This window comes from Cavia porcellus, unplaced genomic scaffold (genome assembly GCF_034190915.1).
Source record: "Cavia porcellus strain 051 isolate PalLab524CR breed Dunkin Hartley unplaced genomic scaffold, mCavPor4.1 scaffold_1, whole genome shotgun sequence".
NCBI lineage: Eukaryota > Metazoa > Chordata > Mammalia > Rodentia > Caviidae > Cavia > Cavia porcellus.
The window spans coordinates 236,049,199-236,063,431 of NW_026947484.1; the positions used below are offsets into that span (position 1 = coordinate 236,049,199).

Sequence of the window (14,233 nt, forward strand, 5' to 3'; positions counted from 1 at the left end):
ACTCACTTGCTCACTCTGTTCCAGGCCCCGAGCTATGGAAGGCCTCACCATCTGGCTGGTGGGGCAGGGACCTAAATAGCCATCCAGGTCGGAGCCCCCTCTGGTGGGCTCCTCTGTACCCCGCGTGTCCCCTCCCTCCTTCCTGGAGATGTGATTCACCGCTGTCCTTTTCTGTCCTCCTCCTTGGGTGCAGATCCTGGCCAATGTCTTCCTCTACCTGTGCGCCATCGTCGTGGGCATCATGTCCTACTACATGGCCGACCGGAAACACCGCAAGGCCTTCCTGGAGGCCCGCCAGTCGCTGGAGGTGAAGATGAACCTGGAGGAGCAGAGCCAGCAGCAGGTGAGGCCGGGGTCTGCCGTGGGTTCGGCGGGTGTGGCGGAGGCCTTGGGCCTGGAAGCCGGGAGGAGTGGAGCCCTGCGGGGTCTCCCCTGCGCAGCCCCCGGGCTCCTGGCCGCCTGAGGCTGCTGGGGGTTCCCATCCCGAGCCTCTTCTGTGCTTGACCTCCGCCTCCCTCCCTCCTTCCCTCCCTGCTCTTTCTGTTTGTTTTTTCCATGATAACACTTTGCACCGAGAAGGGCTGTCCAGGTGGGAGCGGGGACTCCCTGGGCTCCCTTCCCAGATGAAAAGCAAGTCCTTGTGGATTCCTTTTCCTCCCGTCCTTGCCCTGTTCCCCGCCCCCACCCAGGCGTTTAACTGCAGACTGGTGCTGCACACCTACTGTGTGCTGGAGCAGGGGGCCATCCTGCAGTCCCCTTCCTCTCCCACGGCTGGCCAGGCTCTTCTTCCCTTCATCCTAAGTCACTGAGGAAGGGGGAGCCCTCCGGCCCCCCGGGCTCCCCTGTCTACCTTTTCCCGTCACAGTCTGTTTCCTGGCTGTGCTCCAGCCTGATCCGTGACACAAGGGTCCTCCCGGGTCTCTGGTGACTCAGCCTTGTAAATGGGCTTTGGTCTGAATTCCTCTCAGATGCTTTTCAGAGGTCTCCCGGGGTTATAGCCACCAGTTTCCTGTCCCCCACAGGTTTATCTCCACTTGTTGAAACGCTCTGATCCTTTGCTCTGTGTCCTCGAGGTCCTGTGTGCTGTGGATTGAAACTGTTCTCGCAGACCCTGCCACAGGGTGATGGGGCTGTCGTTCTGGGTCCCGGCCTGGAGGGGACGCTGTTGTTGAGCCTCGTGTTGGTCAGCTCTGCGTTGCTGTAACCGAGTAGCTGAGAGCCCTGGCTGGGAGAAGGAAAGGTTTGTCCCCACAGTGTAGGAGGCTCCAGCCGGGTTAGCCGCTCTGCGGCTGTCTCGGTGAGGCAGAAGCGTCCCAGTGCAGTGCATGGCGCAGCTTTCCTGCTTACCTCACGGTGGCCAGGAGGCTGGGAAAGAGGGACAGAGCCAAACGGGCCGACGGCCTGTGCTTCTGGGGACCTGCTTCCTCCTCCTGACAGCCCGCTTGGCTCGGGCTGCAGCAGTGGTTGCCCGTGCCTCTCCAGGTCCCAGTGCTGCCACCCTGGGGATCGCGGCCTCGTCTGCCCCTCCAGGTGGTGGCATCCAGCACAGGCGGAGGCCTGGAGCTGGCGGCTGCCAGCTTCCCCTGTCTTGGGCTTTTTTTCTCTCACTGAGATCTAAAAGCTTCTGTGCTGGGCCTTGGATCCTCTGTTTCATAAGACAGGTTTTGTTTATTGTTATTATTTTTAATATTCTTTTTTTGTCTTCTTGTTTTTGAGGGGGTAGTGGTTTTGAGACAAGGTCTCACTGTGCAGTCCAGCCCGGCCTTGAACTCAATATGTGGCCTAGGCTGGCCTCGAATTTGCGGTGACCCTCCTGCCTCAGCCTCCGAACTGGGATTACAGCCCTGTGCCACCACGCCCAGCAACAAGGCAGATTTTAGAAGGGAATTTCCCTGGCCTCGTTGTGACGAGGGCCAGGATTACTGGCTGTGATATTTGCCCCCGTCCTCTGAGCCCGGGACCCACGTTTCCTGAGGGCCTCCTGTAGCCAGAACGTATTTAAAGAATCTCTTCACTGGCTTCACAGCCTGGTGCCCGTCGGCTCTCTACACCACGATGGCATCCTGCCAGGCTCTGTGCATGTTTTAAAGTGCCTGTGTCATCAGCTAGCTGGCCCAGAGGGCTTTTCAGGATGCAATGGATTTATTTCAGACATACAAGGATAGTTTTAAAAATAAGTACATGTTTGTGAGACACGGTGAACACACGCCTTGCGCATAGTTGGTACATGAACGTGACGCGTCACGGCTTTTATGTCCCCCTCCTTCCCTAACCTTCGTTCTTGGTTCCCTCCCCATTTCCTTTTCCCTTTTATTTTGCTCTTGAATTTACTTGTACTTTGGGTTTCTCATATAAGTGAGCTCGTGTGATACTTAGTCTCTCGTGCCTGGTTTATGTCACTGGTCGTTATGCAGAAGGCGCTCTGTTTTCCTACAGACACTCAAGTTTATCCTTCTTCACGACGCAGCAGTGTTCTGTTTGTATAGTTACATTTTCTTTATCCATCCATTTACTGATGAACTGCTTTACGATTTAACTTACGAGTTACGCTGCTATGAACTTGCATGTATTACTGTAACGTGATTGTCTCTAACTTTCAGGAAGATACCTAGAGGGGAGGAGCTGGGTCAAATGGAATTCGTAGTTTTAGTTTTTTGAGGAGGCTCCATACTGACTTCCGTAGTGCTTGTACTAGTTCACATTCCCACCAGCAAGGCAGGCTTTCTTTTTCCTCGCCAGCATTTGTTACTACACTGTTTGATTTCTTGATGATACCTGGAGTAACATAGAATCTCAGAATTGCTTTATGTTTCTGTAATGGCCAGAGAGATTGAACATGTTTTTCAGGGTACAGTGGTTCCTCAGCTCACCAACTTAATTCTCTCCATGATTCTGGTCAAAACCAAACTGGATGAGAACCAGATTAAATTTCTCCATGAGATCACCATTGAGCCTAACCATTGAATTCGATTCGATTCTTACCCAACTTGGTTTGCAGCCAGAGTCACGGAAAGAATCACGTTTGTACTCCGGGTTACCACTGTCTTCACTGGGCCATTTGTGCTACTTCTTGTGGAAAGTGGTTATTCCTTTCGGCTGCCCTTTTTGTGATTAGGTCTTTTATTTTGGAGAGTTAATTTTTAAGTTCTTTATATATTCTAGATGTTAGTGCTCTGTCTGAAGGATGTCATAAATGACTTTATCAGATTGAGATAAGATCTACCTATACCTATTTTCTTTTTCTGTTTTTGAGACAGGCTGATCTGAGATTCACCATGTAGCCCAGCCTGGCCTCAGGATCCTCCTGCCTCAGCCTCCCTAGTGCTGGGATTACAGGTGTGTGCCACCACACCTGGCTCCTTCTGTACCTCTTTTCTTCAGGTTTTTGTCATGAATAGATGCTGGATTTTGTTAAAAACTTTTTCTGCATCTACTGATATGATCATGTGATTTTTATCTGTGTTTTATGTGATTGTCCTATTTTTTCTTGTTGCTGAGACAAAATACCCAGTACCTACAAGTTAAAGGAAGAAAGGTTTATTTAGCTCACATTTTGTAGAAGTTTCCTTCCATGGTCTGCTGGCTCCAAGGCAGGGCGGCATGGCAGAGGAGCATCACAGAGGAGTCTGTGGCAGGGCAGGTAGCTGGCAGTGGCAGCCTGGCTGTAAGCCACTCACTGGTGCCACCCAAACTCAGGGTGGGATTGCCATTATCTGCACCCTTAATCCATATTCACGTATCCTGTCCAGTCACCTCAGAGACTCCCTCCTGTGACTGCATGAGGCTTTGGGAGACATCTAGACACCAGCCATAACAGTGGTTTATTGATTTGCGTATGTTGAGCCATCCTTGCATCACTGAGGTGAAACATGCTTGATCATGATGTGTGATCGTCTTAGTTACTTTTCTCGTTGCTGAGACAAAATACCTGACACCCAAAGTTAAAGGAGGAAAGGTTTATTTAGCTCACAGTTTGTAGAGTTTCAGTCCATAATCAGATGGCTCAGGCAGGTAGCGTAGCAGAGGGGCATCACAGAGGAGAAACAGTTCATGGTGGGCAGAGGGCAGCAAGAGCCAGCAAGGAGGAAGACAAGCCTCTTTGTGTCCCTGTGCTGTGTCCAGGCTGGGGAAGCTGGGCAGATGCCACACCAGTGAGTGTGCTGCTACAAACACCGCTGTAAGTAATACCCTTACAGAGATGCGTTTGCACGTAAATCTGGAGAATATAAGCCTAGAAGTAGAACTGCTGGGTCAAAGGCGTGGGCATTTACAAAATCACACGTTTCATTTCACTGTGGTCAAACATACGTGTGTAATATGTGGAGTATAACTTTTTCATCGGCCCACACAGAAAGCCTCTGGTCACTGAGCAGTGGTTCCCCCGCCCCAGCCTCTGGGAGCTACTGTTTTGCCTTGGCCCTGTGACCTTCTCTGTTCTGGGTACATCAGCTAAATGGAGCCCTGAGGTAGTTCCCCGCTTGTGTCTGGCTCCATCCATTTCACACGAAGCCTTCCAGGGCCAGCCCCGTCGAAGTGCGGTTTGGAACTTCCTTCCTGTTGGGGCCAGGATCCCGCAGCACTGCCCGCTGCAGCATGGCCCTCCCCGGGTCACCCACGTGTCACCCGCCTGCCGCCCTGTTCTCCTTTATCCCTTTGTCCTTGTGCGCAGAGCTGCTAGGAGCAGGGCCCAGGAAGTCTGCCGGGCCTCTGCTTGTCTTCTCGGGGTCACCCTGAGTCGGGCTGCCGGGCAGGTCTTCATAGATCTGTGTTTAACTTTTTGAGGAAGCAGCCACATGCATGTTTAGTGTTGATAAATTCTGCCAAGTTGTCCCATACATGGGCTCAAACTGTTTATATCCTTCCAGCAATGAACGTGAGTTCACTTAGGCACCTTAACTTTTCCTTGTTTATCTCCAAAAGGCTGATTTGCTTTGGGAAGCCTAGTTCCCTGGGATGGTCCTCACTTGGAGGACTTTAGACCAAGATCCTGGCCCCCTCCCGCCACCCCGCACCTTCTCCCCAGCCTGTGACAGGTGGCAACTATGTCTGCACAGGAGGGGACGCCCTCTGGTGTACTGGGACCTGGAGTTTGTAACCAAGGCTGGGTTTGTCCCTGTGTGACCCTGGCAGTTTGCTTCCCTGTTTCAGTTTAGTATTTGTAAAAATCGGGATTAAAAATAATACCCTCACGGGTTTGGGAGTCCCGTGGAGGGTTAAAGGCAGAGGTAAGAGTGGAAGCCGGGAGCCCCTCGGTGCTGTTGGCTGCTGGGACCCAACCCCGGCCCCTGGGGATCGGATCGTTGGCTGGAGAGGGGCAGATGGGAGCTGGCTGGGCCATGTGTCCTTCCCTGGTTCCAGGCAGGACAGAGGTCACCCTCCGCAGGCACTGGGCTGACGTGGGCCACATTGGGCATGGGTGGACCCTGGGCTGTTCTCGCGCCCCAGGAGCTCACGTTAGTGCATCTTGGGAACTAAGTGTGGCCAGTCATGGAGGCCACACGGTCCCCTGTCACCTGCTCTTGCCAGAGCCCTGGCTGGGGTGAAAGCGAGCCTGCAGATGAGGAGGTGCTGGCAGGGGAGCACGAGGCTGTGGTGTCCCTAAGGCTGTGAAGTTGCGTCCACGCTGGGCTGTGCATGTGCACAGTGCTGATCTGTCTCTCAGGGTTTCGGGGCCCTGGGGTTGCACTGATTCCCCTCTCTGTAGCATGGTTTCCTTTCAAAAGCCAGGCCTCGAGCCTCGCCTATCACGTTACTTTGCACCCGTCTTGATTTCTGACTGGCCTTAGGGCTGTGAGGCAAGAGGGAGCTGCCCCGCTGCTGCGGCTGCGTGGCCTTCATGGTCAGTCCCCTCCCTGTGTCTCCTCCGCCTCCACTGCACAGTGATGTCCAGGGTGACCTGGCCATGACAGTCCTGCCCAGGATCCTGAGGTTCCGGCTTCTCTGCTGCCGCCCCAGAGGTTGCTCGCCTTTAGGGAGGTGACCAGAATCTTCCTGGGGGTGGGCAGCCAGATGGCCATTGTCCCCTGGGCCGGAGCAAGCCCCTCTTTGTGTTAACAGGCTGGCACGTCCTGCTCAGTGAGCAGGAGGAGACAGCGAACGCCTGGATGACTAGAAGAGTCTGGGACCTGTGGCTGAGCCACATGGACCGCCGGCCTCAGCCTCCTCTGCAGGCAGAGCTGGGCCCAGCCCACTGCACGGCCTTGCGGGGGAGACACACTCTGAGCATGGCCTTGGCTCTCTGAGAGTGACCTGACAGCTACAGATCTGGCCGAGTGGGCCTCCACCTGTGTGCCGCCTCTCCTCTGCTTGTTAGGGTGGAGCTGGAGGCCCAGAGGGAGGAACTGGCGTTGTTTGTTGGGATTCCCACATGACACCCTCCAGGGCTTCGATGGGACCTTGAGGGTTGCTAAGCACCCCAGCCACCACTCAGCAACAGCAGGCATCCCGGGAGGCTCCCAGCACATGCTTGGAGCCCACACAAGCTGCAGAATTCCGAGCCTCTCACGCACATGCAGACTTGTTTAGAGGAGGAGGGGAGGGATGGCGGGCAGCAGGAGAGGCCAGCTCAGCCTGCTCTTCCTTCAGGCCGCACCCTGCTAGGGGAGCCTTCTCTGCCTGGCCCTTTTCATCGAGGAGAGACGCCATTGGTGCCCACCCTATGGAGGGGAGGACATTGTGGGGGGTCAGCCGGGTGGGGTGTTGTGGGGCTCCAGGAAGGCCACCGGCTGCTCCACTCTCGGCTCCCCAGGGAATGTGGCTTGTGGACCACAGGGGCCTTCTGTGCAGCCCCCATGGGGATACACAGGAGCAAATGACTGCTCTGCCCTAATGTGGCAGCAGGACCTTGGTGACCGGGCTATGCCGCTGCTCTGTGACACTGTTAGCCAGGTGGGCGGCCTTCTGCCTTGAAAGCCCACTCCGCTCCCCGAATCCCTGCGCTCAGGGGCCCGGACCCCTGGGCTCAGCGTCTGCTGCTTGTTTTCCTGAACCCTAGTCCTCTCTGCCCTTTGCCCAGACCTGCTTCACTCTTCCCCGCAAGACCTCTGGCTCCAAGGACATGTTTAGAGTCACCTCAGCTGATCTTACCCAGCGGGCAGGCCGGCCGATTGCCCCCTGGGGTTCTTGGGCTTCCAGTGCCAACACCAAGGCTCGGCCTGGCAGCAGAGTGTGGGCAGAAGGAGGGCAGGAGGCTGGCATGGAGAAAGAAGCGTGTGCCCACCCTCCTCTCATCGCTGGCTGGGGTGATGTCCCCGTGTCTTAGGAGGCTGAGGTGTCAAGCCTACAGTCTGACGGGAATCTCCAGGCACCCCCATCCCCGCCTGGAGTACTCTGCTCCTCCATGATGCTCTCAGTCGCTGACTGAGCCCTGACTGGCTGTCGGTGTGAGAAAGCCTACATCTCCCTGATGTGAGGAGGAGTTGACACTCCTCTTCCCACTGGTTCCTGCCGGCTCCTGCTGGTTCCTGCTGGTTCCTGCCAGTTCCTGCCGGTTCCTGCCGGTTCCTGCCAGTTCCTGCCTCTGGATTTCACAGATCCCACGGCGGTGCAGGCAGGGAGCATCCTGTCCTTGAGTAGCCTCTGTGGGCTGTTTGTTGTCACTGAAATCTATGAAAGGTTGAGCATCGCTGTCCTAAAGCCATGGTGGCTCCTGGTGGCAGTGGGAGGGCCCTGCTGTGACCTCTCACGGCACTTTCTCCCCCGACAGTCACGAAGTCAGTGCGCGGCCGGCGTGGCCGTGTTTTCTGCCCTTGCAGAAATTACATTTAGTAAGACTGGTAGTTTAATTGAGCACTTGCTTAAGGTCAGCCCCTTCACGCATCCACTAGTGGACACCTCCTCCTGGTGAGGGCTGTGTGAGGCAGGTCCACAGCCCGGGAGACTCTGTGAGGTAGCCTCTGGACCTACCTGTGGGTGTCTGTTTTGTTTGACCTGCTCAGGGTTTTAAAAATGAGTAACTGTTAAAGATTTGTACATTCTGTGTAATGACCTGCGATTTTAACTGTCTTGGGAATGCAGGGACCTTAGTGCGGTACGATCATATCCTGGCCGGGCCCCTGCGCCAAGGGCCAGCCCTGGCTCTCAGGCCCTCTGCGTCCCAGTTTGTCTGTGAAATGGGAACGGAATAGGGTGCCTGTGAGGTCTGCAGGAGTGCATGCACACTCAGGTGTTTCAGGTCCTTCTGGGCCCTGGGGACTGGGGTGGCGGAGGAGACACAGGAACATAGGCCGCAGAGCAGGGGAGAGCGTGGTGGCAGCTTCTGGGTATCTGTGGCTGGGGAGACCGGCTAAGGTGAGGCTGGGGCAGAGCCCTGAGGCGGCAAAGGTGGGAACTGTGGGGTGTTGGGCCCTGTAGTGTGACCGGTACAGGTGGAGCAGGAATGAGGGAAGGCAGAGGCGACGTGAGCTGGATCGTGCAGGCCATCCCCGAGCGGGTTAGGAGATATGGTGGGCAGGGCCTTAGGCTTAAATGGACCCATGCAGCTGCTGAGGTAGGAGACGGGGGCAGAAGGTGCCCGGAGACCAGTTAGCAGCAGGGCAGGGCTCTGAGCGGGAGGCGACAGTGGCTTACATCAGGACAGAGGGGTGGGTGGGTGGGGGAGGCTTCAGGGTATGCTCTGTAGGCGGAACCAGGCTGGACATGAGGCAGGACGCTGAGCAGTCAGTGGTCCTCTGAGGACGTCAGCCTGGAAGCAGCCGGAAAGGCAGGGTTGCCACTTACAGGGGTGGAGAGGTGTGGTGTGTGGCCGGTGGCTGCGTAGCGGAGAGCGAGGCTCTAACAAGCGTGCTGTTAGCTGCCGCACTGTTCTAGAGCCACGCCTTCCGTGTGGTAGCCAGGGCTGAGTGTAATTTCCGTTTTTTCTTTTTCTTTTTCCAGTGCTGGGGATTGAACCTAGGGCCTTGAGCGCACTAGAGAAGCCCTCTTCCACTGGGCTGCATGCTTACCATTAAATATAAATTAAATTAGGTTAAATGCCAGCCCTTTGGTTTCACTACCCCCACACTTCACGTGCTTGATATGCAGCTGCGTGTGGCCAGGGACTCCATATTAACTGAGGAAAGTTCTGGTAGTGCTGCTGTAGCGGGATGGCTCGCCCCTTGGGCCATGTCTCTAGTTGATGCTCATTAGTTCGCCAAACCTCCATTGAGTGCCAGCCGGTGCCAGGTCTGCTTGGTGAGGGCTCCAGGTAGCACACACGTGGCTGTCTCTGGACCCAAAGGGCTCTCTCCTGAGACCGCAGCTACCTCAGCCCATACAGAGGCCCCTGTCCCTGGGGACTCCTTAGGATTCCAGGCCCAAGGCCCACACGCCCCGCCCTGGAAGACCAGTCATCTCCACGTGGGCCGGGCCCGTCTGCTCACTTGAGCTCTCTTGGAGGACTGTTTGCCTTTGATCTCTGCATAGATGACCAATGACTGTACTTTGATTTTTGTGACCCCATCCTTTGGATAGGGACAGCACCGTGGGCCTCCTGTGTGGTGGCAGCACTGGTTTTCCAGATCTCACATGCTGGACCTCTGCCGTAGGGATGGGGTCTGGGCCTGGAACTGCCCGGGCTGCGGGCTTGGTCTTTCTGGTCCTCATTTCCTGCCTCAAGTGTCCTCCCCTGTTTAGACGTCAGGCCGGGGTGGGTGGGCACCTGGTGGATCTGGTGACCTTTGGTCTTCCAGATGGTCTGGAAACTCCCACGACTTTGGATAAGTTAAGAACAAGATCAGAAAAGATCAGTTTGCTGAACACTTGTGGGTTTGCTCAGAGCCCTAGATGGGTCCGTGACACACGTCACACAAGCATCGGTGTGTCCGGCTGCAGCCTGCAATAGATGGGGAGCTCACACACACGCACCCTTTCTAGAACCTGCAGAATGCACGTGTACCTGGCCCCAGGCATGCACACGGCCTGGACACTTCTCCTCCTCCGCCCTGTCTCCCGCGATGCTGCAGAAACCTCGCTTCTCCCCGGCCAAGTTCATTTATCCGGATCCCTCCGGGCCGCTGTGCTGTAATTAACTTGCCAGTGCCGAGCCAGAGCCAGAGCCAGAGCGTCACTGTAGCAGCCCAGGGCCCCTGGGAGCAGCACAGGCCTCCTCCCTCTACCTCAGCCCTGCAATCAGCAGCCGGTAGCCAGCCCCACGGAGAGGGGCTGGGGAGAGGGGCCTGGAAGAGGGGACGTGGCTGGCTGCTCTGGGCGGGTGGAGGCTGAGCTGCCACAGGGCCCTGGCAGGGCATGAGCAGCTCCGAGCATCTGTCACTGTGAAGAGACCCTGCCCAGGAAAGCAGGAGGCAACCGTCCTACCTCAGCCTGCTGGGCCCCTTTTCCTGGGGGCCAGATACCCCCTAGCTTCCTGCCCCCCCACAGGACAGGCGTGTTTCCAGAGCCGAGCGGTGTTTCGCTCCATCAGAAAACTTCCTAGTGACTCTCAGGACCTCCTCTTTCTCTCCTTTCCCGCAGATGGTCAGGGCCTGGACTTTGGTCACCGTGTTAGTTTAGGGTAACTGTCAAGGCTCTCAGGGCTAGAGAGAGAGTGAAGCAGGTGACCGACTTGCCGCCTTTCTCCGTCTGTGCAGGGCCCTTGTCAGCGCCCAGGCCTGCGCTCCCGGAATTGGACAGGGTCCACCTCCTCCAGGCTGGCCTTCCATCTGGGCATGTGTTCTTTCTGGAATCTTCTCAGCTGCTGTCACGGAATGAGGGTTTGCATGCTCTAAACTGTAGAACTCCAAAACGCCTTCCCTGTGTGAAAACCACAGGCCGCTTCCCAGCAGCCTTCCCTCATTAACCCGCTCTCCTGGGGCCTGCTCATGGTCTCCTCCCTTTCCCGCAGGCCTGGGGCTGGCACTGGGATTCCGATCCCATAGAGTGCACTTTGCCCCTCAGACCACAGGCTCCATGGCCCCAGTGAAGGCCTGGGTGCCGTCGTCTTCCCTGTGGAGTAGGGGGCAGCTGGGCTGAGAACCAGGCAGGTGGACAGGGACAGGGCCGGACCGGGCCTTGGCCAGTTCACCACTTTATGCTGCAAATTCATTTTAACTCTGCAACAGCCGTGTAGGCTCTTCCTGTCTGTACTGCCACCCCGTTCTGTTCTCCTGCGGTTGGTTTTGGGGAGATTATTTCATTCACCCTTGGGAAGGAAGGACCACTGTGGCATTAAATTCGCATTAAAGCCGCCTCTCCTGCAACGTTTTCCTTCTGGGAGATTTTATACTTCGAAGAAAGAAAGAGACCCAGGAACACGTCCACTGCATGACTGAGGAACGAAGCTCCCAAGGCCTTTGCAGCCGAGCCTCACACAAGGGAACTCCCGGAGCCTTGGACCTGAGGCCCCTTCTTGCTGGCAAGGTTTTTGTGTCTTCTGCCAAGCAACCTTTGGGGTTATTCCCACTCTCTCCACCTCTGTCTCCCTCACCCCTGTGAATGTGCCTCCTGCTGGCCCAGAGCATCACACACAAGATAGCTTTCCCATAGTCCAGTTCTCTGGGAAACTCGTGACAGTGTAAAGATGAAAGCCACTGCAAGCCGGGCACAGCCCTGGGGAAGGGGGCCTCAGCGTCCACGTCATCTTCAGGGGAGTCGCAGCATGACGGGGTCTCCAGGTCACAGACATGCGTGCAGTGATGAATATCATCACTCAGTTGTAGATCATATATCATGCAACTGATACAATCTTTGAATTCAAGATATTAACCAATATATAGGAGTAAAGATGTTTAATGAAGATCACTCCCAGCATTAGGACTCAACATAACAAGTATTTTCAAGGGATGAAATGCCAGATTTTGGTTCCATTTTGAAAGTCACATTACAAAACAATTATAAAAGTAAAAAAACAATTACAAGAAAAGAAAAGATAGATAAGAATCTTGGCCTCCCCAGATTTTCCTAGCAGATGGTGCCCATCTCCTTTGGTCCCAGTCCTGGTGACTGTCACACAAGAGACGTGGTGATTTGCATCCAGATGTCCTCCGGAAGCCTCAGGCTTTTTCAGAGGTGGATGAATCTGGAGTGCGGGATGCTGGGATTAAGGGTGGGTGATTACTTAAATTGGTCCACGGATTGGTTTGGCACCGCCCTAATTTCAGTAGCCCAGATAGACTATAAAAGGGGCAGAAAGATCCTGCTAAGGCCCCTCGCTTGCTTTGCTGCCTCCTGCCCGCCATGCACTGTTTCTCCTCTGTGACACTTGCTGTGATGCCACCTGCCTTGGAGCCAGCTGATCACGGACTGACATGGCCACATACTCTGAGTTAAATAAACCTTTCCTCCTGTAATTTTGGGCGTCAGATATTTCATCTCAGCAGTGAGAAGCAACTGAGGCTCTGACTTAGCTCCCTCTAGCTCCAGGCTTGGGCTTGGGGCTGGCTGCTGTTCCGGCTGAGAAGTGAGCCTTGCTGGCTTTATGTTTCAGTCTTCTGCTGCGTTCTTACCCCTGGGCCTTGGCTGAGGTTTTGCCTTCCTGGTTGGTGGCAGTGACGGTAGGCAGAGTCTTCCAGAATGGTGCACAAGTCACTCTCTCCCTTCATTGTTCCCTTTTCTTCAAATCCCGTCCCTCCTGTGGCACCTCCCAGACTGCAGAGGGGATGTGGTTAGTGGCCTCAGGATCCTGGCACTGCGAGCGCAGGTGGGGGGTCAGCCCCTGGCCACCCTGGGTGGAAAGGTCTGAAGTTCGAGGGTTAGCTCCACATGTCCCAGTGCCGCCTGACCCAGGACCCAAACATTCGGTGGGCGGCACAGCAGCAATCCCTGAGCACACTGCCAGCCCCTTTCGACAGCCCCCCAGGACGTGGCGGGTGCTAGGGGCCTCTGTCTGCGCACTGTGAGGCAATGCTTGGCCTTTAGCTGGGCTGGTGCGTATCAGGGCTGCTGTTGGCCTTGGCTGTTCAGTGCAAGGCAGGGCCTCCCCTTCCCCCAGCCTGTGAGGCGGGTGGGGAGGGCTTTGGCTGTCAGGTCCAGATTGAGCTATGTGGCTGCCATGAGAAGTCCAGCGGCTGCTCCTGGCCCAGCCTGCCCTGCTCAGTGCCCAGAGGTGGTCTGCTGTGATGCGATGGCTGCACAGAGGCCCCACAGAGCCATTGGCGGGTCAGTCTGCGGGCTGCCTGGCCTTGGAGTGGTGGCCAGAGCTAGAACGCTCTGGCCGGTTCAGTGCAGGAGAGCCTGTGAGGGCTTCCAGCACAGTAGGTCCTTAAGAGATAAGGACCTGCCCCTTTGATCCAAAACAGAGCCAATGCAGAGGGGGCGCCCAGGGTGTAGAGAACAAAAACTCGCTATTTCAGGAGCCAGGGGGCTCTGGGTTCCAGTCATGGGTCTGCCAGTAACTCTGGCACCCGGAACAGTCAACCCTTCTGTCCCTTGGTTTGGTGACCTACAGAATGAAGACATTATCACACATATATTGAAGGATAGGCAGATGCGAAAGTTGGAGCAGAGGGATGGTTTGGACCGCTTGTCCGTGGCGTCAGGCTGGGGAGCGGCTGTGTTGGTGAGCACTGCTCGGCTCCCTAAGACAGCCCCGCCTGCTTCCCCTGCATTGGCTCCAGGCCGGGCGCCCCTGCTTCCTACCTGGCCTGGGGCTCCTTTCTCTGCCTGGGTCCAAGCAGACCTGCAAATCTGCAGCCAGCCTCAGGTCCCGCAGATCTTCCTTAAGAAAACAGAGACCCTTACGGAGAAGCTGGGGTCAGGTTAGGCAACAGGAAGTATTTTATTTCCTGTTTAAAAAGTATTTTAAAAAAGAACAGCTACCACCACCATAGGCAGCTCTGAAAACATTCACACTTTTCCCTTAATCCTATCCCTGAGTTGAATCATCCTCTTCCCCCTGACCCCCCAACCCCCCATGTGATGGGCACGTTATCTGCACGGGGCACGGGGCACGGGGCACAGTTGTGTCCTGCACTTCTCTCTCATCATCCTCTTGTTACCATAGTTTTCACAGTGATCAGTTTTTTTCTTCCGGTGAAAAATATATTTAGAACTGGCCAGCTGGCCTCCTTTAGACAATCCCAGTTCTGTGGGAACATCCGAAGCATCACAATCAGTAGCAGACATGTGCCTGCTTCTCTCCGTCAGCCCTGCCGGGGCATCGACCTTGGCGACAGCAGGGTCTCAGAGCTCGTCACAGCCTGTGAGATCTGGCTGTCCACAGGTGTGGTGCTGCCTGCTGTGGTCTTCATGGCCAGCTCAGTGGCTGGGGGACTTGACGGTGGCAGCACGGTCCTCTGTTCTCTGGGCCTCTTCCAGGGGT

The 14,233-nt window shown here is 55.7% G+C and overlaps 1 protein-coding gene across 3 annotated transcripts in view; it reads left to right on the plus strand.

Moving 5' to 3' along the window:
• The window catches only part of Adcy3 (adenylate cyclase 3), an 82,609-nt gene that overhangs the window by 48,084 nt on the left and 20,292 nt on the right, over positions 1-14,233 (plus strand). For all 3 annotated transcript variants that reach the window (XM_063231499.1, XM_063231496.1, XM_063231504.1), the window contains one exon: positions 194-343. In XM_063231499.1, the coding sequence (XP_063087569.1) occupies positions 194-343 (150 nt within the window). The remainder of the gene's footprint in view (positions 1-193; positions 344-14,233) is intronic.